At 37.3% G+C, this 26,222-nt stretch overlaps 1 protein-coding gene across 2 annotated transcripts; it reads right to left on the bottom strand.

Annotated features, from left to right (window-relative positions):
* Positions 1-58: 58 nt before the first annotated feature.
* Positions 59-20,867, bottom strand: LOC100650334 (LIM/homeobox protein Awh). Of its 2 annotated transcripts, none has more exons than XM_048409914.1 (4): positions 20,619-20,867; positions 7,202-7,521; positions 1,884-2,338; positions 59-1,402 (listed from the first exon to the last, which is right to left on the bottom strand). In XM_048409914.1, exons 2-4 carry the CDS (start codon positions 7,378-7,380, stop codon positions 1,194-1,196), a joined length of 843 nt encoding a protein of 280 aa, XP_048265871.1. In that variant the 5' UTR covers positions 7,381-7,521; positions 20,619-20,867; the 3' UTR covers positions 59-1,193. The 2 variants fall into 2 exon arrangements, with proteins under 2 accessions (XP_048265871.1, XP_003398956.2); XM_003398908.4 differs by lacking the exon at positions 20,619-20,867 and adding an exon at positions 14,567-15,869.
* Positions 20,868-26,222: the final 5,355 nt, after the last annotated feature.

Genomic DNA, 26,222 nt, shown 5'->3' with positions numbered 1-26,222 from the left:
GATAAGACACCGTATGATAGAAACACAAGGGCCTCAGGTTTGAAAGTAATAACACGTGTTAACAGTAAAAGACATTTTTATTATTAACAGTACGGTTTACAGTATTGCGATAATGTGTGTACAACATTGGGAGCGATATCAAATATTCATGCACGATTTCCTTGAAATTTATATACAAAAGCTACAGAATACATCTATGTACAATCTTATCTTAAAAATAAAATACTTCATGGGACACGCGTATAGTGAGAATTTAAATAATACTAATGAGCCGTGTCAATGTTGCTAAAAATTACTCGTTTTGTAATCATTGGTTTGATACTGTTGCAAACTGTTGATTTTAAATTGAAAAAAGAACGAATAATAATATTAGCAAAATTTGAAAGAAATTAATGTTATAGAAATATTCCGACTTTTCTCAAATTGAAAATTTAAGAATCTATCTCGTGACAAATCAAATTTATAAAAAAATTATGAAAAACGAGACCTTCTTTTACAAACACTATCAAAATTGTAATCCTACTTTTCGTTTCATTGCACTTTTGCCAAGTAAAAGAGTCAAGTAGACTAATTTTAAAATGCAAATACAAGTTACGAACTATTGCAATCGAATCAGAATAAATAATGATCGTGTTTTCTCCATTCGTATACTAGAATCCTCACCATAGAATATTAACCTATTTCTTATATCACTTTTACTTCTCGCTTTGTTTGAAACAATTCGTTTTGGGTATGTACAAAAAAAAAAGACAGAGAATATCTCCATTATTTAAAATTTATCGTTAAGCGTTCTAGAATTCAAAGAGGGTTCGTTTTAAATAATCTCTTTAAGTAAAACCTTGACCATACTTTTATTTTACAATTTTCCCTAGCTGAAACCATGCAAATTTTTTAATCGATCGATGTTCGAATAATCAAATATTTCCTTAATGATAATCGAGGTTCTACTATATTCTAAATTCTCATAAATCTATGAAAAAATTTATGCTAAATTTTCAAAACATTCGAATGAATTAATGTACCCTCTTCGAAATCCTAGAACTTTATAATTTCTTCCTCTCTAATAGATCGATGTTCTTCTAAATTTGAACCCTAAATTTTCCATTGCAAACAATATTAGACTTGGAAACAATCGACGAAGCTAAAATTCAAAAGCAATGATCACCGGTGTTGAACATTGTTACTAAATAAAGTTAACCCGTTTGATGACAGAACTGGGCTTGAAGGTGATTGGGCGTTGTCGGGGTTAGAGGTGTTAAAGGAGTGAGTGGTGTCAATGGACTGCCAGGACTTTCGCTTCCTACGCTGCCGCCTTGATACCCCCCTAAATAGGCACCTACCATGTTTACACTGGTTGGGTACAAATCACCTGGATGATGTTGCATTGGTGGTGAATGGTGCACTAGATAGGAAATGAATTATTTTTTAGGAATGACAATATAGAATAGTTATAAGAAAAGAAAGAAAAAGTTTCAAATTTTTAGTAAAAAAGATCTTACGTGTATATTATATTTCGTCTTTTTCAATCCAAATAATGCTACTAACTGTTTAGATAGTTAGTACGTTAATGCACGAATCTAAAGTTCAAATTACGAAATGTCCGTAATATTGTTTCATATTAACTCATACATTAATTCTATAGATTTGATTAAGTTCAATGAACAAGGAAGCATAAACCATGCAATACTAATTGCCCTCTCGTATTGTCGTATTTTCTGCCTGTAATTCATTATCGATATGCAGAGGCATCTACGTACATTTTGTATTTTCTGTTTTAATTTATCGTTTATATTTTTCCATTTTCTTCTTGGAATTCGTTGTATTCGTTCATCAGTAATATTTTACTAGGAATTGCAACATTTTCAAATAACAAATGTACTTACTTTGCGTTTTGATCTTTCCACTGTGTTTCTTCTGCCTGGCCCTCGAGTTCTGAAACCAGACTTGCGTCACTCGTTTGCTCAGTCCCGTAACGTGAGCTATTCTTTCAAGATCCTGGCCATCGGGATTGCTGTCTAACTGAAAGTTCGCTTGCAAAACAGAGAGTTGCTCCTCCGTAAAAGTGGTCCTGACCCTCTTCGTCTTGCTGCCTTTGCCACCGTGCTCGGAGTCGCAATCTTCCGAGGATGAGGTATTGTTTCCTTCGACGACGTCAAGATAGTGAGCCTTGCAGAGCAATCGGGCATCCAGCAGGGCGAATTGCTCCCCCGTCGACAGTTGACGAGAACAGGCGTCGCAGGCGAAACAGGCCAAGTGATACACCCTTTCTCTGGCTCTTCTCACCCAGTCACCCGCACCTACGCTTCGACCACACTTCGCACATTTTGCACCAAAGGTTCTGAAATGTCGAGAAAGAGGGATTTTATCGTACATTCAAGATCTATGTACCTTCTTCCACCTTCTTCCAAATGTTGAGAAAGAAAAAATTCTATTGTTAATCCACAGAGCTAAGGTTTGTTATTAACTTAAGATTTGTTTGTTCTTCGAGATTTTTCCTGCACGAGTGCACGAGCATGCACCGAAATTGTTACGATACGCTTGTTTCTGTATTAGATTAACGCTTGATCGACGATCAAGAAAGTTTATTTAAATTTCGTAGAATGGAAGAATTGGACGAGGAGAAGACAAGAATGAAAGAGGAGGAGGATGAAGGTGCTATTTTGGTCGAGGCTGCAGGTTCATTCAGGACCTCCGTGTACGAGAATCCGATGGTCCTGTCCTCATTAACATACTACTCCGCCACTCGATGTCCTTTAGAGCGCGTCAGCAGCGTGGTTTAAGGGTCGCTCGACCTCTCGCGATTCGCCCGGTAGATTACGTCGAGATTATCTGGACGTCTCAGTCCCGCGGCTTCCCTCGCCCTACAAATGACTCTAACCCTTTGAATTTTAGCCGCCCGACACCAGGAAACGGGTCACGATCTTACGAGTGTTGCGTTTAAGAGGAGAGATATAAGCGATTTGTGGATGGCTCTTACGAAGAAACGATACGCTCGTCTTTTAACGAGATCTGCTACGATGATAGGTACACCACGGATTTTTATTACTTGGGTGTATGATGTAGAAGTGAATTTGATAGAATCTATGGAATTTATTAATTTCCCTCTTAGATTTCTTGTCTTCGTCTAAGTCTACCGATTCGAACTTAATAATACTCAATAGCTATATAGAAAATAATTCTATAAGGAAACAGAACTTCTAAGCTCCACAGGTAACTTGTTGTTCGCAACGAAGAATAACTTTGTTGCAACAACAAAGAGAAAAAACATAAGTAGCATAAGTGAAAAAGAAGAATTGTGGATCGACCGAAAGGTTGGTTATTGTATGGAAAAATATGGTAAGCCACGGAAGGATTAGTCGGTTCACGAATCGCATCGTCACCGTCGCATCCATGGTATTTTCGGGTATTATTGGTTATGCTGATCGCGCACAAGGCACGCCTAGAAGCACGCAAGTATCTATTCATTCTTGACAAGACATCTATACCTGACCCTGAGTATCTTTTTAAACCTCTGAAAGCTTCGCCTAGAACTTAATAATGTGTACCTACTTATTATGATTATTTTATTATCGTTATTGGTCGATTCTTGCAAATAAAATATACATTTGTTTTTTTAATTACTTTAACATTACTGACAATTACTGAAAAAAATTCACGATTTAAAATAAATCATTTGACGCGATCTCTTTGAGCTTGAAGGTCCGGTGAAAGTTTGAGGTGTCATTAGCATAAATAGTGGCGCCACCCCTTTCCTTTTCCGGCGCGTTTACGTCGGATCAGAGCGAAATAAGAGACGGTCAGAAGCAGCGTGTAACCAGACCAGAGGAACTGGTATTGGGTATCAATAAATCTTCAGGGCCGTACATCGGCTACCAAACGACCCCGCCCTAATTTATTCATTTGTTCTTCCACATAGGCGGGCCCTATAAGTCAACGGGGGATTAAGTCGGCCGCTATCCGACCTCTGCACAGTAGAGAATTCATAGTCCCCCCTTATACCTCCGATCCTCATTCGACTGCATTCGATTCTCGCGCTACGAAGCCAGATCTCGATCGCGATCTTCGATATCTTTTAAGATATAAATCGGTCGTGTGATAAATTATTACGTTGGCGATATTTTACGCTTGAATTATCGTTTTTGGTAATAGAAGCAAGCCATATAGTAACGTTTATAGAGTATGAACGGAGAAATTTTAGCACGAAAAATTAGAATTCCTTAAATTTAGAATAATTTTGTTATTACAGAATTACGTATCTAGTATTTTAGTTGTATTATATTGTGACTTATGCGAAATCAGAGAGAATTGTTTGAAAGTTTCATCTTGTTTATATCGTGTCTGTATTTAAATTTTATTCGTCATATCAAAACTCGAAGAACCACAAATTATGTTATCTAATGATCGTGGAAGTTCCAAATCTGAAATATAATTTTGATTGCACAAATTGCTTCATAAATTAAAAAAGTAATAGACCTAGAGCCGTAAGTATACGGTTCTGTACGGGTTGTCCATATTTTTCTCTGGAGAATACAAAAACAGGCACGCGTGTGCGTTGCTGCCGAGTCACCAGCAAGAACTGCCAGTGTTCCATCTAAAGTCTAAGGAATTCGCCTCGTAAGGCAGCTAGCTGTGATTCCCTCTCTTTGGTCCACCCTCGTGTGTCGGTGCTTTTCAAGCAGGGGACGGGTGTCTTTTAAATTAATAAATATTCGCCGACGTTATTCTCCTTCCACGATCCTTTTCCTCGTGTCGTTTCTCAGGCAAGAATAAACAAAATTAAAAGAAAAAAAAAAGGAAGAAAGAGAAAGAATGGAAGGAGCAGGATGAACCAGAAATCGCTCTATTAGCCATGCCAGCGTCGAAATTCCGGTTCTCTTAATTCAGTGTGGCCGATGCTGCGCGACAGGGAATCGGTCGCCGCTTTAATCACGACCTTATCGTTTCTGCCTTAATGGCACTTAAATGCGAATGCCTACGCCCTCCTGAGAACGATTCGAGACACGACGCTTGCAAGCCCGGGGGTAATCTACGTTTCTGCTACTGCGATTTCGACGATTTCCTAAACATGCCGAGGAGACGATAATTTCGAGCAATCTGCAACGATGAGGACGTTCTGCTCTCTTTTACGTAGCTATCTTTGAAATATCTTTTACTTTCAGTTATATAGAAATACATAATTATACTACATACTTGTTCTATATTTAAATCCATCCTCGTTGCATATCTTATCGCTAGTTTACGGATTTTTATACAAAGTTACGTTTCTATAAACACGATTAAACAGATGGATACGAAGCGGAGACTTGTTTTGCTCGCCATGTAATTGCTTCGCACTTATAAATTTCCCGTAAATGCATAAAAATCCGCACTGATTTTCTATATTTTATACTTTACATTTAATTCTTACACACTTTCCATCTGTGAAAGTTTTATATTACTGTCAAATTGAATCTGATGCAAATTAAATATAATGCGTTTATTAACCGTCTACTATAATATGCTCGCTAACAATCTATTTAAAAGAATCTAGTCAATATACAATTGTTAAACAAAACCTATTGTAGGAATTTAAATCACACCAGATACACACGTACATTATTTGATTCGTCTGAAGATCGCATAAAAAAATCCATCGCTTGAAAAGATTCGCCATTGCGAATATTCGTATACGGCCCGGGTCAAAACCGGCGTCTTTTCTTTTCGTCTCCAGGGACTTGTAACCGCAAGAAAACGTCAGATGAGATGTCCTTTATTCGTAGCGGGCATCGAAGCCCGGCTTCAACGTCACATCGTGACTCGCAGCTCGCGCGTGAGCATGCGTGGTACACGTATATGACGTGAATAGCCGACTGTACGCGTGAGGTCCAAAGAAGAAGAAGAAGACGAAGAAGAAGAAGAAGAAGAAAGTAAAAGAAAAGAGAAGTAAGAGGAAGAGGAGAAGAACGAAGAAGAAGAAGGTTACATCGGAAGACATTAATCACCCAATGGTGAATCTCTCTCGACCCTATGTCGAATACTCGCGGGATAAGGATATCTGTTCATCTGCGGGAATATCTGCACCCACGTGACGGCCACGTGACTCCAAAGACAGACAGCTTTTAGCTAAATCATTATAATCGTGCTTTTTTCACTTTTCCGATTGATACGTTTAACTCTTAACTGGTATCATTGAGGACTATAAAGACTAAGGCTTAAGTCGCTTAATCGCAGAAAAATAGCGATAAGATATTTAATCAGTAGACGGCGGATTTTTTACGCATTTACGCGAAATGTAAAGGTAGAAAAACGCGTAAAATGCAAAAATATATAAAATGCACAAGGTACTTACAGTACCTACTCATTATAAGTTTTAATTATAAGTTTTAATAAGTTTAATATTTCTCTAATAAAAGATATCTACGTTTAAGTTGTGTTTTTTTAATCGTGCTCATAAGAGTGTAAGATTTGCATAAAAAAGCAATTCATCAAACGAAAGCGTTCCATCATTCGATCGCGATCTGTAATCGACCAAAAGGGACAGTTAGCCCGCGATCCAGAAGCGACACGAAGGATTACCGATGAATCCAATAATATCCCAGCTGATCGAAGAACAGACACCCCACTGATACGTAACCGGTGAGCAAAGCCAAAGCTTAAGAGGACGTTTCTCGACTACCACTCGTGAACACCTGGAAAGAATGACCGTTTGTTCGACTTACGGAACGCTTCTCGCGGAATACGCTGACATTCGTATAACAGATATCTCGGACACCCTGTCGAGCAGCTACTTTCAAAGGATTTTATGAACAAGTCCCTTGAGATAGATTTCGAAGGGTCGTTCTGTATTACGAACGAGTGACTCGCTAAAATGATCCCAGTGGCTTTCGATCCCTTTATGCTTGTCTAAGGGACAAATTGTTTACTTTGTTTTCGTATTGTAATTATGACAAACAGTGGCTAGCTATGTATCCTTATTTCTCGATGATTTCATCAAGTTTCAATAACACGAACTTTAATATGCTTAGATCTAACTAATTAGTACGTAAGTGTTATAATGAATACAGCGATGTGAAAATACCTTTTGTAGTGGTGTACCTTCAGTCCCATAAATCGGCTAACCTAACCAAACAAACTATGTTCTCCATTGATGCAAAAAATTACGGTGGTTAAACTTGGACAACGAGCTCCACTGACCTTAGAAATAGAAACGAGTTGTACTTACAAGGCGTAGTCGTGCCTGCAGTAGAGTCTCATCCCTCGAAGAAAACAGGAGTGCTGATCGTGCAGAGGCCTCGCACAGGCGCAACATTTCAGACATCTGGAATGCCAGGTACGACCCCCTACACAGAGGACAGTCCGCTCGCGAACGCTTTCCCCGCAACCGCCACAGTCCATTTCCATTCCATCGTGACTGTCGTTGTTGTTGATATTAGTAGCAGCTTTCTTTATGCTAGTTACGTTGTTGTTATTGGTATTCACGTTGTTGTTGTTGTTCGAACAAAGGATGTTGTCCGTGCAATCTGGCTCCGTCTCGATTTCCGTCTGCAATTTTATTCATTTTACTTTGTTAGTCATACTTATTTAGTTATATAGTTATTTATAGTTATTTAGATGATCGAAGATTTCATTGTCGACGATAATTTTAAGAACAATTAGGAAGATTTCAGCCTAGAACGAGATTGTTGTAAAATTAAATTCGAGAGAAAGTATTAGTGTAATTTACGTGATAGGCAATTTATTGACTTCCACAAATACTTTACAATCTGCCTTTACATCGTACTAGTTTGCACCCTTTAAAGCTCTGAACAGCAACTCTAAGGCATCCTGTACAAAAAAAGCCATCGCATACAACCTTCCTTCGATAAACCTTTCAAGCAGATGCTACAAGTCTCTACCTAATGTCATCGTGAATTTAATGCCAAGGCATTAAAACGAACATTTTACATGGAATACCGGGATCGATGGAAAAGAACACGAGCCACGGTATTAACGTTATTAGAAGAGAGTCTCGCGCTGGAATTTGTCGGCTAGCGAAACCAGTACGATCGATCGATTCATAAAGCATCAACGTGTCGTACGAGAAAAAACATCATTAGTGATGGGATCAAGTGCCGAATCGAATCGAATACTCGATGTCCTCTTCATGTTTTGATAGATGGATATAATATTTCATTCGTCGTACTTGCCAAATATTCCATCTCTGTTTCAACCTATATTTTAATTACATTCGTAACTATATTCCCGAAGCCGATTTTCTCAAGAATGAAGCGTCGTATGAAGAAATTTTATTCGATATTTTCGACTTGTTCTTTTACGTAGAATCGCTCGCTTGCCAAATGTACCATTCTTGTTGAGACATCCAACCTAGGAAACTGAATAATCGTTGAATATTCGAATCTACTTGCGACGTACTTGAGGCCATCGCTAAACACATAGTATAAGACGATCGTTTCCGGGTGTGGAGGTACGGAAAGGCTGGCTGCGGGCTCCAAATCTCAATTAATACTCGGCAAAGTGAAATAATAAACGAGCGGACGGCCGCCGGCTGATAAATGATGCCGCTCTTGGGCATGATCCCTTCGTTCCTCAACGACCGGCCTCAACGATTCGCATGACTACGCACACATCGTGTATCAAACGTGCGTACACGCGAAACGACCTTTAGGTAGGCGCAAATTTGTTCATTGTGGATGGTGAGATTTAAGCGATACGCACGCCCCTAAAGATCGTAGCTGCGCAGCTTCCTTTTAATTGAATGCGTAACGCAGGAGATTTTACTAATTTTCAAGTTGTCTTTTCTTTTCTTTTTCTTTTAGCTTCCAGTTGATTCTTCAGGATGGGGTGTGCCAATATAAATTGCGTATAATTTTTATAATCTCTCGGAAGTTAATTATATTTTATAGTTGACACGAAGAATCCAGGGAAATATGAAAAAGTTACATTAAATTATCGTTCTATTCGATCTTTAATAGCAAATGGCAGTCATCGATTAAAATGCATTCATTCTTTAACAAGTCGTCGTTCATTAGTCAAGAACCGCTTGAAACAAACCTGTGGTAGAGTTTCGAGCTCGATTAATTGACACTCGAACGACACGATGCAGCTGGTTAGTTTTTTTTTCCTCTTTTTTTTCTTTTCAGTCCCATCGTGTTGTTAGAGGTTTGGTTAACACAAAGAGACAAATAAGTAGGTACAACGAAGAGAGAGAGAGAGAGAGAGGGAAAGGTTGTCATTGTGAGTGCGTAGAGAGATAAACGCAAAGATAACGCGTATCTGATCTGTATGCAATTTTTTTCTTATCGATGTCGCGGCACACGTGCTCGTGAATGCACCTGTGTATTCACACGTGCGTGTATTATGTATAAGTGAGTACACTGAAACAGCGAGTCTTGACTTGATTATATTAATTGGTACACGAGTAATGCACAAAGGTTATTGTTCCCCACAGCATGCAATCAATGAGTTAATTACATTATATTCTTCGATTTATTGCGTTTACCACGTACTTCTCCTCTTTACTGTTTTATTCGTACATTAATATGGAAAAACTGTTCTGTCAACCTTCAGGAAATTAAAAATTTCAATTTATTAAACGTTTATTTCACTCTGCTGCGACCCTTAAATTTTTATCATTTTTATACTTCAATCTCACGCTTATTTATTTCGCGAATATACTGGACAAAAGATTGGTACGAAAACTCATGTACATATATACCAAGAACAGTTCTTTCAGATTTTGCTTAAACTTGAAATACTTTTTAACGTCAGAAAAACACGATAACGACGGAAAGAACGCGGCAGAGTTAGAACGAGCGAAGATTTTCCGAGAACGTTAAAAAAGGATTTCCTCGATCGGAAAATAAGGGATGTGAAAGAAAAATATTTCAAAAAATTCATCCTTCGTCATAAACAATTCTTATTCGTCGGCTTCAAGTTGAATTCGCCGGTTTAAACGCGCGAATTAAACACACAAACGAACGAAAATATAACGTGAATCGCCGTGAAAACGCGAAACATATAAAGAACAGGGATATTGCACAACAGATACCTCAAGAAAGACAACATCGACGACAGCCAATTTCGAAGACGCTACACGAACACGTCTTTTTCATTTCATCTTCCTCTCTCTGTCCTTTCCCTCCTTGTCGTAGCTTCTCCCGTCGGCCAGTAATCATTTCACGTTTAACTGGACGGTCATTGATTTATGATCTGCCGAAGGCAAAGTTGAACTTCCCACCTGTGATTTATACCTTCTGGCATTTCGATCTTCCCTCGGAAAGAGAGCTACGTTTCTCTTCGAACGTAACACCGTGTCGATTAATACGCCGTGTCGCGGATCACGGATTTACTGGCGCAATTATCTCGATGAAATAACCGGAAGATCGCGTGGTTAAATAGAAAATATAATCCTCAATTCAAGTCTAGCAGATTTTGGTCCTAAATTTAGTAATATTTTCGATTGCCCCAGCTTCGTAGAGAGCAATTTACTTTGAGCAATTTACTTCGTTAGAACATTCGAGGGAAGGAAGAAATACAGTTGTATGAAGATGTTCAGCTTAAGAAATGATAATAACGCGATTGCTTCGATGAAAGATCACGTGGCTAGATAACAGTATTTCCAATCCTTTAATCGAACCCTTAATTTTACAGTTGAAGAGCTTTTTCAATTTATGGAACGCATAAACGAATCGTTGCTGATTTATAAGAAATGGTAGAAGGAAGATATCAAGAAAAACTGGCAAAAAGTTTTTGGATCGAACGTATTAATACGAAATTTGTTAAAAACATCCATGTGTCAAAACTACAAAATGCTGCCGTATTAGGTCGTCCGAAAAGTGTTTTTCTTTTACAGACACGTCTTTTACAACAATGTATCTTTATACAAACATGAAACCTAATCTGTCGAACGTTGTGATCTTTATTTTGATAGAACAAAATGGATCATACGTAATTCGATAAAATAATATGAAACGGAAAATGTTGTGCATCCACCATTTCCTTATAAAACGAAAGAAACTTTTCGGACGATCTAATACAACTACCCAAATAATGGGAAATTGAAGAGGAGTTTAACGTGAAATACTTAAATGACAATAAACTAACACAAACTTCCATTTATTACGAAAAAGAAGCGAGATGAAGAACAAAATATTACACGGGAAAAAATTGCCGATCCGATTTGTTAATTTAAATAATTGTAAGTATTATTATTTTGGTACGTTTCCATGTGAACGTATTATTACTTTGATGCATTGTGGCATTGAATTAACGAGATATTTATAATCTGAGCGGGGAATTTCTTCCCACGATAGTCGGATAGCCTGACGAGGTTCTTCTTGATTCTAAGGCCTTCTCTCGCGAATCAGTCTTTTCAATATTCGGATTTAGATCTGGACTGTTCGCTGGTCATTTCATTGTTTTGATGCTGTTACCGCGTAAACAGTCTTTTACTACTTTCCTGCGATGACAGTATCGTCATCTTAAAAAATACAATTTCAAGAATTTCCAAACGAATGATCATTATTTTCCTCCAATCCTCCACTGTCCAGTTTGGATGTTTCTTACATCATTGTACGCGTTCTCTTTTATGCTTTTTGTTATGAGTTGTTTTGTCTTAGTTTTCTGAAATGAAAAACTTATCTCATTTAAACGATTTTTGACAATACGATCGGAAACGTTCTGTGCTGATTTATCTCTCTCAAAGTTACTCGTCTAAAATTTTTCACAATTTTACGCAATTTTCTATCGTTTCGACTAGTTGCTGCACGAGGACCACTACATCTTTCGCTCTCAGATACATTTTCCGTTTCGTCACATTCCCTTTCTGAAATTGCTAATGATACTTGGACTCCATCCTATGATTTTTGTGATTCTTCTCTGGCTATTTCCTTGCTGGAGAAACTCGATTATTCTTAACTTAACTCATGACTCACATTAAGTGCCCGTTAATTTCCCGTTGCTTTTTATCACATATAATAACGTATAATAAATGTATTAAACATAATAACATATAATAAAAATTATAGTTCGAAGACAGGAAAGCTTTTAAGAAATTTCTTTTGATTTGATTTCTTTCTGCCAGAGATTATATACCTAAGTGAATATACCTGCGTTTTCTATAAATTGTATTTTAAACCACTGAATTCAGTGAATTCAATTTCGTGGAAGATCCCAAGATATTGGAGAAGAAATGACAAAGTTTGACCTGTTGTAAATTAGCCCTTGAATTTCGACCGGTTGCTTTTCTGTGAATCCCTGTAAACTAGGGTTGCCATTGTACATCGACTATCGAAACATATAACCTGCCTATTCTTTGGTTTTCATATTGATTTTTCCAATGCGCAGATCGCTTGGGATTAAACATGTTGTTAGATAATGTTCATATTTTTTTTACAATTTGAAGGATATTGTAAAAAATCGCGCTATTTATACATACATGTTTAGCATTTAATGACAGCAATAAAGAAAAAATTAAAATTACCTGGTTTTTCCGTGAAAGAATTGTTTATTAAAATGTGACAATTTAATGAGAGTGGAATAATAAAGTACCTATGTATATCGAAGCACAAACAAGAATGAAAGTTGCTATGACGATAGCGTGTATAGCGTTTGAAACAATGGGGTAGTGTGAGATGACAAGTGATAATTCACGAAAAATCAATGGGAAAGAAAATTGAATAGATATTTGTGTAATCTTTATTAGCATATCGAATACTTTCGAGAATTGATATTTAATTTGATAGGCGAAGCGTGAAAATGTTTCGTTTCTAAACAATAGAATTAATGAACTGCAATTTCATAATATGACGTTCGATAGCGTTATTATACAACGAAATCATCGAGCTGCATTTATTACATGATAATAAGAATTTATGATTAAGCGCGATCGAGGCTTGATAGGTGCAAATGAGAAACTTGAGATAGTAGATAATATTTCAACGTTGCAAATTATCGGTGCGCGTACGTATATTTCCTAATAATGTAGTTATGTATAAATTCAAAAAGATATAGTACGTATAATAAGATATTCGAAGAAAAAATTCGTATCAATTTCGATCGAAGATCCTCGTAACGAAATCGATTAATTCCTATAAATCGTTCTTTAAATGTAAATATTTTACACGATCGTAATTCGAAAATTCGCAAGTAGCTTTCTAACTCAATTATCGCGAGAGAAGAATCGAATTTTCGTTGAAAGAAACGAAGAAAGAATTTCTCAATCGTTCGTAAGTGGACTCGATGCTCGAAGAATGCAATCAACGAGTAGTTGAGTAGTTAAGAAGAATAATAGTATTCATTTTTTATTCGTCAACACTTCGAAACGACGGAGATGAGCTGACAAAATGAGAAATGCTAGGGTGAAGAGGTCAAACGGGCCTCACTACCGACTACCGGACATCGACGATCCTCGTACACATCCGATTCGTCACTTTGCTACACGGGACGGACGTTTAATGGCACGAGCGAGTATACCATTCCCAGTGATTTATCGGCCTTATAAGTTTCGCCGGCGATCGTAAATAATTTTTCGCAATATTTCAAAATTATCATGGCCGTCGCGTCGTTTCGTTCCAGAAACAGTTTTTAAGAAAAACTTGCTGCCAGGACATTATGTGCGTTCGGTGTGACGTTTATGAGTTTAACATGCAGGATCGTAATTGTTGTGCAACAACAATGACGGAGTTTAAAGTATTTAAAGAACTGAGATAAAACGTTTCAATGAATCATTAATTTTGATGAATTGGTAGGATATGTTTTAATTATAACGAAGTGAGCTTTACATTGGAATATTAAATTGGATTTTTATATGAAAATTATATTCAAAGGATAGAAGTGCAATGTTTCGATGAATTAAAATAATGAATTCTATAACGAGACGTAAGATATTTCTTTTAATTGCAAAAGGCTACTCTTTTCAGATTTTACTGATTCGATATAACTTAAAGACAATTTGAAAATTTATTTCCAATGTTAGAATGTAACAGAGTTATATATTTAATTTCACTACTCGGTATATAAGTGTTTAACAAGAACTTTTTATTGATAAAGAGATTTCTAATGTCTTTTGACAATGTAAACAAAAATATATTGAACATGTTCACATTGTATTTCATTAAGGTACTATAATTGGTTATAACTTATAATTTTTAAAGAAAGCTTTTTGACCTCCAACGATAAAACATCGAAAAACTTTCGAAACCCGCGCATCGCTTCGCTTAAACAAATGATTCACACCTGTTCATACACTTTATATATATTTCACATATTCGACTTTCGTTTATCTTCTTTATCTACCTACTGTCAATGAATCGAACAAAATTTTTCACTATCTTATTTAATCTTTCATAATCGATAAACAAAAGAAAACTAGGTATCTAAGCATGTATACATATGTGTTACTTCAAATCGTGATACATACATTATTTAAATGCATGCGTGTATTCTTAATTAATTTTCGTTATCGCAAAATTTAAAAAGGTTGAAATAAATAAATCTTAACAATGTTAGATAACAAAGTTGTCTAAACTATTGCTAGACACCTACTATCCGACGATACCATTTCAGAGTTAAATCTCAATCCACTCACCCTCATCTTTCTTGAAATCGGTCCGGAACTTCCTTTTATCTCACAAACTTCCTCTCTTCATTTTCATAATCATCGAGCAACCAAAAAAAGAGTCTGCTGATATACCAAATACACGTGCTAAACTGACAAAAACACGTCAGTAGTTAACCTATATATATATATATATATATGTGTAGTCCACAAAGTCTCTTCACAACACCTTGAAACTAAAACTCGCGCTACGATCCGATAACTCTTTCCAAACGAGTAAGTTTCAGTATCAAACCAAAGAAAGCCAAACCAGGGAACTCGCGAGGAATAAAAAATCGCAGATCTGTAGGATCGAAAAGGATCACAGAAAATACGCTGTCCAGATCCGTGGCCCGGGGAAGACTGGCATCCTCGATCCTGCCCCTTCCACACTCTGCAATCGCCGCTTCGGTCTATCACTCACACATTCACACTGTGTATTCACGCTTCTTTGCACTGTTTCCACTCCGTGCGCGTTCCGTGTATATATACGTATACGCGCGTGTTAGAACGTCGGAGGCTGAATGGTGGGGAACGGAGTTGCGTGACTCGACTCGGGGTTGTTCACGGCACAGGAACGATGCTTTTCGGGACGAAGACCCCTGGAACGACAACCAGGCTCCGCCCAATCGACCACGCCCATGTTCCATGCGCGAAAACCCACCACTGAGGGTTTTGGTATCGTAAATTCCTTGCGGAGCAGTGGGGGGAAGTCGCGAATCACAATCGAATGGAATTTCTGCGGGCAACGTGTTCCTTATAGTAGAGTTGGTTCTCTTTTTTGGTTTTTGCTGATCGCGTCTCTCACTTTCTATTTCTTTCCACGTTCCTTTTGTCACCGGCTTCTTCCTTTGAGTTTTTGCGCCTTCTTGCAAGAAACTTTTATACATATATGATACAATCGTGAACCATAGGATTTCGATCGCGTTTTTAATAGTGCGTTACACTTTATTCGACGTTTCGTAAACATTGCAGTTCGCTAATTCTATTCATAAAATGATATTCTAATTTTAATTAGGTGTCTCGTTGCAAAATTAGCTTTTGCCAAAAATTGAACACTGGCCAACGCTTGTCAATTACTTTCATTCGTTTTTCTACTTCGCTTAACATTCTTCCATAAAATAATACAACAATTCATTCGAATCATTCCATTTGTCCCAAAACCGTTCGTTCATTCTCCTTCGAATCAATCAACCTAAGGCAAACATCATCAATGTCTCGTTAACCAAAAGTGTAACCTACTTCGTTTTTAAACCGTCTTCTTCTAATGCAAAGATACTGTCTCTCATTCTCCATCTTCCCTCTCCTTGTATCTACGCATAATTCAAGAAACATTGGATTTCACGGATGCGTGCACACGCGCGCCATGGCAATAAAAATAAAAAAAAATGCGAGGGGTAGGACCAAAAAACTCGTTTGACAGTTTTCCTCGGTCTCGAAATGAAAAATTCATATTCATCTTAGACGTGGGCGTAAACGGGTCGCTCGACTAGAGCCGAACACACTTATACACTTATTTACACACCTATACAGAGAAGAATATGGTTCGGATAGAGAAAGACAGGAGTTGGAGAGGGATAGCAGTGATAAAAGGCGTTAGTCCATTCCAGGATGATTTATGTGTCGGCGGGGCAGAAATACAAACAGGTGCTCGAACCTCCTCGAGAACCCAAACTCATCGAAAATAAAAAGGAAGAGAAGAAATATAAAATATATATCCACGCAAGTAGGCACATATAAATAAATGCTGGAAAGGGATAGTGTACGTCTGAGGGTGAAGCGTGACTAAATGGTCAACTCGGTCTTGCTTTTCGACCTTGCTTTTGGGGACAGAAATATAGAGAACAAATGTACCAAAGTAATACCGCTACTATCGAAAAATTTATTAAAAAAACATTTACATAGCAAGAACAAGCAGCTACTGTTGAACAGACTTGGAATTGGCCAGAAGAGATTTACACGTGCGCATTCAATTTCTGAATCCGATCACCAATTCGTGATATCTGTAATTATGAATATTTAAAATTATCGTCTAGAGAGACACATGCTTTCGAATTATCTTAAATGTGTCTTGCTTTTTAGCGAGTCTCGCTCTAAATTCTAAATTCTAAATCCGCAATCTACTAACAAGTTGACGAAGTTTTGCGAAAATCGAAGATTACAATTATTAAGACAAGTAACATTTTAACATTTTCAATATTTTAACATTGCAACGATAATTCAAAGTTATGAAAAGGAGTAATAAGCACCTACGTGTTCACCTTCAAAATCAAATAAAAATTACATTTACGAAATTTCATATAACTTGGCAATTCCACGAACAGGAAGTCATTGTTTTTCATTCCTTACGTGATTTACATGGTATCAATGTATCGGTTTGCAAGCTGGGTCCTTACTTCCGATACGTGACATTTGGTGTATATCGTCAATCGCAAATATTGATTCTTATCGAAATCGAACAAAAACTTGGCGAGTGAATGATCGATAACTTTTTAAAGAATACTGTTTTATTAACTGTGGGATCACGTGATCGTCACATGCAAGCATCGATGTTTAAGCTAAGCGGAAAGATATCGATTAGGTAGGTAAGTACGTATTATATATTTTGAGAAACAAACGCTTTTAACGTTCAATAAAGGAAAGTTTAACGTTCAATAAAAAGAACATTTAACGTTATCTACGTTACTTGAATCGATATCGGTTTACGAGTTTCTTTGCAAACGCGTTCTAATTGCAATGACTATGCAAGTGCGTGATAAATGGTAAATGGAGCTATGACTTTTTACGTAAATTTAATATCAGAAATAAACATCTATCCTGTCTCTGTTAAAAAATTGTTATGTATGTAAAATCTTTATACAAAACTTTTTATAACAAATTTTCTAAATGTCATCATATCAAAAGTATTCAAGGATTATATATATATATATATATATATATAGTGGAAGACCCATTTGGTTTCGAGTTTCACCGTAATATGAGTTTTTACCTGAGAGGAAAAGCCTGCGCCATTTCTTGACTTCACAGCAAACGACAAAACCCTTGCATTCCGAAATGATAGAAATTTCCTCGAGTGTGAAGTAGGTAGGATTCGGAGCAGAAAAAAAAGAAGGAACACCTGCTGCGAAACTGCATGCAGATGTATTCCGTGTTGCATATTCAAATTGGAATCCGTGGACCGATTTGACGACGATGTTAAACAATAGATATGCAAGAGGAACTGTCGTGGAAAAGTATCTCGAAAGCGACTTGAGGAATTGTTCAAAGCGGAAAAAAATAGTTCATAAACTTTACTTTAAAATTAGTCCTAACTTACAATTTATTCGATTTAGGATAAAATTTCAATTTGAAATAAAGGATTTTTCTAGCTTTACTCCAAATTAATTCTATTTAGGTTTCTATTTTGGTTTCTACAGGACGATGTCGTTTTAATATCTAACGTCGAAATTCGACATTGATAAATTTTGTTACGAGCAAGAAATATTCATAGCTATTGAATTCAGAACTATTGGAATAAAATATTATCTACCTATTTCCGCCCCTTCCCTTCGTTTTTCACTCAACCAATTTCATTCAACCACCCTCGAACATCAGACGTACGCACCGGAAGGGTTGAGTTCCACTCACAAAGAATCCTTTACCTATAAAAGAACCAACAGAACCTGAATCCTCCCCATTTATCGCGGCGTTATTCGCGCCTCCACAGCCGACCTAACATTTTCGAGACAAATGCGCGTCATACGTTCCCGATGCAGCACGATATGCCCTATTTGTTAAGATCATCGTAGGCGCGTGTGCACAGGTTCGCAAAACGCGCTCGTGCACCAGCTGTAAGTAGGTACACTATCGTTCATAAGTATTTGGATTCTTTACATTCTACCAAAATACATGTACAAATGAATTCTTCCTGTGGTTAAATATACCGTGAATTTATTAGAAATTTAAACGCGCAAAAATTATGCGAAGAATATAAATTTCCATGAAAAACCGTGATCTGGTGATAGATTAATTAAAAATGATAAAAAAAACAGGGTTTGCGAAGTAACTATCTCTCTATCGGCAAAATTTCTTTCGCTTCTCGAATCAGATACGAAAAATGCGTGTGTATTTTGACTAATTAAACTAGATACATCTTGTGAAAGATAACCAAGCAGCTGGATACTTTTGAAGCGTAGTGTAAGAGTGCGTAAACGCGTTTACGCGTTCAAGAACGAGCAAAATAAGGTGCAGGGTCCTCGCGATCGGCAGGGAACGGGCCATTAGTAACGCTTACCCGGCATAAAGCGAGAAAAATGGCAGTCGAATTATCTCGCTAGTGGGAGCGAAACTGGACAAAGGTTCTACCTCGCGAGGACACGCGGAGGATCCTCAAAAAAGGAGCCACGGGGTTCCACCGGTGCCGATCCTGGCAAAGGGAACGAACAAACCGTTGCCCGGCACTCTTCTGTCGCGTTAATCGATACCATCGAAAATCTCGTTCGCGACCGACGTCCTTCCCTCCTTGGAAATCGCGCGTACAGTTGCTCGCCAAAGTATTCGAACACTTGTAGACACCTTTTACGAATATACTATGTGTATTATACGAAACGTATTTTGAAATTTCATTGTTCTGTCGTTTTATTTCAAATAAACGTATTTGGTCAAACAATTTGAGAATAATAACTTTTAGTATTTAACAAGATCTTGCTTTCACATATAAGCTGTTATATCTTCAGTTTCAATGCAGATACGGCTTTCTTACTTAATATACATATAGATAAATTATTTTTGTGCTACCTGGCAGTAAAGGCTTGATTTAAGCGAAAGTTGCAGGTACAATTTTTCGTCTTTAACACAGTAGTGTTACGAGATTGGGCTATTATGATCGCATATACAAAAAACATAAAATTCTAATCGATATATCGGCCCTTAATAAATCAGTCAGTTTTAATAAATCAATAACAGATATCGCGTTAATGAAAGATCGATCAGTCATACATTTATTTCCGATTTATCGAATATAAGTTAAGAAACTTTACGATTTTTTAGAGGACGCGAGTAGGTCGAGGTCAGGTTTATCAACGTTTTTCTTAACGTCAAGCGTCTCGTGTAAGATAACGGAAAAAGAAACTCGGTTGCTACGTAGTAGGATTTTAACAAGAGTTTGCATGTTTGCACAGCAGGCGGTTAGCTGCGAGTGACATGTTAGCCTGCTTTCTCGAATTTGTATTCTTTTATGGAGTATCGAGGGTTGCACGACAATGGCCCATGAACGTTGGTCGCTTTCAAATGCGAATAGGTTTCTGGACTACTTTTATCATGATAATGCCGTTTGGATGTCGGAAAATTTCTTGAAAAATACTTGGAGAGAAACTGCGAACATGGAAACGCCTTTGGCTGTGTTAAATATTCGGTGAAAGAAGAAAAAGAAGGGAAGAAACGTGTTTTTAGACACGATTTACATTCGTCCGTTTTCCACGATTTCCACATTCTTTACTTTCTTACGAATGTCGTTTACATTGTTAACCGAATCATGCATACCAATAACAATTTTTTTATATCTTCCTTGAAATATCTTTTAACGTTGAAAGAATGCAATTGCGTTGAAAATGACCGATAGAACGCAACAGGATCGAAAATCAAATATCATGCAAGAAAACATCTACCGTATCTTGTATATGTACCTTGTATACGGTACGAATTACTATCATGGTTAATCGAGTCGTTCAAAATCTACGTTGATCGATTCCACAAATTAAAGAGCAAAAGAGAGTGACGACGTCGCAAAAATTTTTGAAATTTATCTTGAAATTTGCTATCATCTACACCACTTTCTTCCAATAAGCGAGCTTATGAAAGTAAAATGGAAACAAAACGATATGAAAATTCAACATTGATCCAGTACTTTTAGAATGAAATGGAGAAATGAATCGAAAAATGAAATTGATTATGTTTCTGAGAAATTCAATTACCAAGCTAAAACACAAAATACCTTCAGCAGTTATCTCAAACATTCCACGTCCTCCCGTATCATGCAAAATAATAAGTCATCCCAAAAACATACCGGAGCCTGCAAACATCCCCTGTCTCGCAACAGCCTCAACTTTCACGCCACTTCCAGTCGAATCAACCGTCAGAAGCCGAAAGTTCGCTTCTCCGTTATCGGTGATTGAATTACTCGATCCAAGAGCGTAGCTGAGGAAGAGAGGGAGGAAGACAGACTTTCGAACTCTCGGTCAAGAAGAAAAATTTCGCGAAAGCAGGGAATCTCTTTACTCTCTGAAAGTACTTACTTCGTCGCGTCAAAGGAACGACGGAGTGATACAGCGCGCAGAAGTGAAACGATCGAAGAGAAAGGAAGAGAAAAGAGAGAGAGAGGAGCTTGCGCGCGTCGAGGGGGTGGGTTTCGTTAGGTCGGGCGCAGTTTTGATGATAACGAGCGGATTTGCAATCACGACTACATTGTGCAGGATCCTGCTGTTAGCTAACTTGAAGAGGGATGAAACTCAGACGGGCTGAGATCACAGAGCAGGAAGCTGAGAGCGCGACGTAGACGGAGGATGAGAGGTACACGTTGGGGAAACCGTCGCGCGTATTCCTTCTCTCTACATCAGTGTTTCCCAACCTTTTATAACCGTCAAATAATCTATCATATTCGCCCTCTCTGTGTTACTCACTAGCAGTAACAACGAGATAACTTCAAACTTGCAGCTTTTCACTCATTGATACAGGGAAGATGATTGCTGTTGCTGTTATTGTTATTGTTTGCACAACTTATCGGTTGAGTTCTGTAAGTGATTTTCCAAAACCTACCACGCGAGAGAACGATCTATGAAAATATATTGGGACTTGTAGAATTATAGGGATATTTGAGTGGTCTGAACGTCAACATCTAAGAATTCAATCTTGTACTTTGCACGGAATGGTGGAACTAGTTGAAGCGATATTTATTTTCTCATTTTTTCGTTATTATATTAGAGATTAATGGTATCTGATAACATACAAAAGGGGTCGCGAACTGCAAGTTGGGAACCGTGGTACTGTATCGTTCCTTCTCGGCCCTGTTACGGTTCTCGGCGAACGCTGGAAAGTGGAAATCCCGAAATTACAGGACTATACCGTAGACAGTTGCAGCCCCCTTCCAATACATAAATATCTCGTGAAATTTCCGGCTGTAAGGCAATTCCTCGAATCCGCGCAGACGTACAGCACCGCGATGGTTACGCTAACGAACGTTAACGATACGTTTGGCTAATGAACCCGACTGCCATTGAAAGGTATTCATTTTACCAAATCTGTATTTACGAGTAGTTTTTTTCATTGTTTCTGGTTATAAAGTACGAGATACGCTTCTTCTGTGAAAGTTTTTAACGGGGTATGTTGATGTAAAGACTACATCTGTTAAATCATAATATTGACAACATCAGAAGAAGATGAAGGACTATATCATTCGTCGGTTGAAAAACTTATTTCATAATACGACTGTTTAACAAAATTATTTCTACCCTACATCTATAGTGCTTTAGATTAACGAAAATATCATCACTTAATATCGAAAGAATCTAAAAAGTTATATACAAATTTCCAACTATATTCATTTTCTATTACCATAAACATTTATATTATTGTTATAATAAAATTTGTATTAATACTAAAAAATTATATAACAAATTCCAATTATATTTAATTTCTATTACTATAAAAATTTCCGAAGCCGGTAAACATCATTCGAGTATAACAAAAATTTTTATCAGTAGCTTTAATCTTTTCATTCAGAGATTAAGTACTTTCGTCAGAACCTTCGTTTCATTGCCCAGCGAAAGATTCAAGGTAAACAAGGCACAATACATCAATTGTTCGGAACAAGGTCGTTGGAACGTCAAAATCGGAGGTCCGACAAATGATTGATCTTCAAGAAAGAAAATCACGGTACAATAAAAGAACGGTTTTGATAGCGCATGCCGATGATTCTTACTCACCTGCAACAGCACAGGTCATTTCGTCATCGGATGGGAATGCCATGAGTTTTCTTAGCGTATCCTGTGGGACGTGTCATGCTCGAAGAAGACGTAAAAAGTCTGTAATGTTTTCGTAACTGTAGCAGCTTCTTTCGAAACATAATAGCGCGTTGGAAAATGGTGCCTCACCAATTGGAGAGAATTGAATAATCGAACATCCATTCCGAATTACTTTGATTCATTGATAAATCAGTTTCCATTAATATAAATGACTATTTTCAAATAAATATTATCAGTTGCAAATTATTCAATTTTAAACATACAAAATCCTATTAATGAATTTTGGGAATGAATATCGTGAACACGGTTGTGTAGATATATTTTTTATGAAATTCGAGTAATTATATTTACGATATTAGATATAGATCGTTAAATGAAGGAGTAAAACCGGTTGACACTAAAATAAACGATACATGATAACGAATATAAGACAATAAGAAAACTGAAGGAAAATAAAGAATTCTTAGTTATAATTACAATTTATATAAACAGATCGCGTATCATTTTTTAAGGTGTAGCAATTAAAAAAATTCCACTTGTAATAATATTTCTACAGCTGCTGTATGCTTTACGTTTCTTGATATATTTCAATATAACGAATAAATATAAAATATAACGAGCTAATAAAGAATCCATGTGAAATAATAGCTTTTATTAACTTATTATCGAATCTCTATTCACAAATATCGTTACAATTTCCTAAAAACAAAGAGTAAATCAAACTAAGATCACAGAAACCACATAAAAGCGATGAAAGTGATCTTTCGGTGGCTTGGAGTATCTCAACAAAATTCACCAAATTTAGATTTCGACGGTTTAAATACCGCTATGTATACAGAATTTCTGCTCGCTATCAGAAGTCACGAATGGCAGAACAAAATTTTGTCCTTATATATCGTTTCACGCAGGAGCCACGTGTATCTCCAAAAACACTACGATCCCACACAAGTAATATTTCCCAATCATCCTCATAATCCTTAATTACACCCCTCCAATCACGTTATTATTCACTAACAAAGAGAGACATGAAAAAAGAAAAAGAGCGAAATAATCAGCGACAATCGGCGTTTAATTTTTACGCGAAATTTTTACACGCTATATTCAAAGATGACTCGTTCGATCGTTGAAAAGTGTCAATCTGTCGACGACGAGAAAAAGATTCGATGTCGGCTGGCTAACGGTCCAACATAGATGCTATCGGCCTCTCTCGTGACTAATTATCGCGAACATTATCAGCGCGTCGCTCGATTCAAGCTGAATCATCGGCGAGGGCGCACCTGAACTCTCCCCGCGAGGAAAACGACCTGTTCCCAGGCGAATCGTGCGAATAGGAAACGGCAGTGCATGTATATGCATGTCGTCTAAGCCTCAGGACGTATAAACGCACCGATCCCCACGAATTAGAAACGAGATACGCGTATAGTAACGCGCTTAGGTTTGTGCTCGTATTCAGAGGCGATTCTGTTCCGGATTAGCGATGATCTCCTTTGTCAGGGTAACGATCGGTGTTATAGGACGGACTAAAGTTTGCGTGTCACACAATCAGACGATCGACACATAAACGATAGATAAATGGAAAAACAGATTGTTACTCTAGTTAACACGTTATGTTACATACATACATCATGGTTCTAAAGACTAAGAATTTTCTTTCATTTTTATATACTCACCTATGACATTTGATGTAGATTATGAATTTTGGATTACACCCAAGTGTTTTTTTAATATATATTAAAATATTATTTAATTATATAGGGTTAATATATGGTTTTATTTATTTAATATATACGTTTCATGGATAATACCTGTATTGTAATAATTCGTTTAATTTGATATCATCTATATTTATTATAGAAATTATTAGGTTTAATGAATTACTACACGATGTAGCTCATCCATCATTATTTCCAATTTTGAGATCAGTTATCCTCGTCTTTTATCAAGAGATGATAAACCTTACCTTCGACTAGTATTAGTTTCCTATTAATTTATGTATTGTACATTCGTGTATTGCCGTTACGAATCGACAGAAGTGTCCGGATACTTACGAACAGCAGGGCATTTACATCTCCCCCTTTGGATTAAAAAAACGAAACCACTGATTCCCTCGAATCTACCACTGTGGCCATCATCATCGATAGCATCACAGTCGAAATGATCGCGTGGGACCGCGATTCGAGTGAATCGCGAAGGAAAATCACAGTCGTAGGTTGCTGCACTCTCACCGACATCCTAATAAGAGGGTGTGAGGGGGTGTAAGTCTAATATTATGTAATAGGGGCCACGTGGCAGGCATTCAGTGCCCCGGAATCGAATTCGGTCAGACCTCGAAGCTTGGCTCGGGCATCGATTGTCGTAGGAGAAAGGAACCGCCCGTATTCCACATAGCTACGTTCGGTTTCATCCCTCTCAAGTCAACGTTCACAATGAACTGCACCCCGTGGCAGCCAGTATTCAGCCTTTAATCCGATTATTCCTTTCGAATCAACGAACACCGCGTTTCATTTCGTTCCGTCCACAGTTACGAACGATGTTCGACCTGCGCATGTAATACGGGCGGAAAAATCCCGTGTAATCGGTTACATCTCGATAAGAGAACCTTCTTCTGTTTACATATCATCACGTACCGGGGTACACTGGATTTTGAGTAGTTAAAAAAGTCAGGAGTTTTGTACCAAAGTACCAAAGTATTGGAACACTTGGCAGCTGCACTTATGACATATTATGTGTACGTTATAATAAACATTTTGAAATTTCATCAGCACTGTGTTGAGATTAGACCATCACGGTTGGATACATTGATAAAATCTAAAACAAATGTGAACATTATTTCGCAAATTTAAACAGTAAATTATATATATGTTTGGTTGTCCGAAAAGTGTCTTTTTTTTACAGACACGTCTTTACAACGCTGCATCTTTATACAAACATGAAACCTAATCAAACCTAGTCAAACGTAGTGATCTTTATCTTGATAGAACAAAATGGATCATACATAATTCGATAAAATAATATAAAACGAAAAATGTTGCGTATCCATTATTTTCTTATAAAACGAAAGAAACTTTTCGGGCGACCTAATATATAAAACAAATTATCAATTATTATATATGTAACAGTCCATTATATTAATAAGCTTCACGTTATATTAATAAGCACATTATACTCTTAAGATAGCTGCCCACGCTAACATTTCATGAATCCTCCAATCTAACATTCACGCTTTATCTTCTTTTCCTTTCGAATCCAAGGTCACTAAACTGATAGTAATACTCAATCCGAACAGTAACGCTTACTTCCAATAAGATTTTCGAAGAATAATCTGACGATTGACAATTAAATCACCACCACCGATGTGCTTCACCTTCCTTTTTCAAATTGAGTCGTCAACATTTCGCGACATTTCTTCACTCCCCCGCGGATCTTTGCGAAATAAATAAACGAAGTAGCACAGAGAGTGGCGTAATGGCGTTGAAGAAGAAAGAAATCGTGTCGGCCGTGGAACCGTGTATGGTGAATTGGTATTTAAAAATATGCATGCCGACAGATGCGGTTTCCATGTCGCACGCTTCCACCGGCTCCCATAAATATGATAAGGCCCTATAGAGAGATATACGAGCCTATAAGCCGGTTTTGCGTACCTACCGACT

Source organism: Bombus terrestris, chromosome 11 (assembly GCF_910591885.1).
Source record: "Bombus terrestris chromosome 11, iyBomTerr1.2, whole genome shotgun sequence".
NCBI classification, from domain to species: domain Eukaryota; kingdom Metazoa; phylum Arthropoda; class Insecta; order Hymenoptera; family Apidae; genus Bombus; species Bombus terrestris.
Note: the sequence above shows the minus strand (reverse complement) of the source record. Positions and strands in the feature narration are given on the sequence as shown.

What these genes read in the sequence shown, in the direction of transcription:
- LOC100650334 (XM_003398908.4), bottom strand. An exon ending in TGCAGGCACGACTACGCCTT is followed by an intron (nt 2,339 to 7,201) that starts GTAAGTACAACT and finishes TCGACATTTCAG; the next exon opens with AACCTTTGGTGCAAAATGTG. An exon ending in TGGAAAGATCAAAACGCAAA is followed by an intron (nt 1,403 to 1,883) that starts GTAAGTACATTT and finishes TTTCCTATCTAG; the next exon opens with TGCACCATTCACCACCAATG.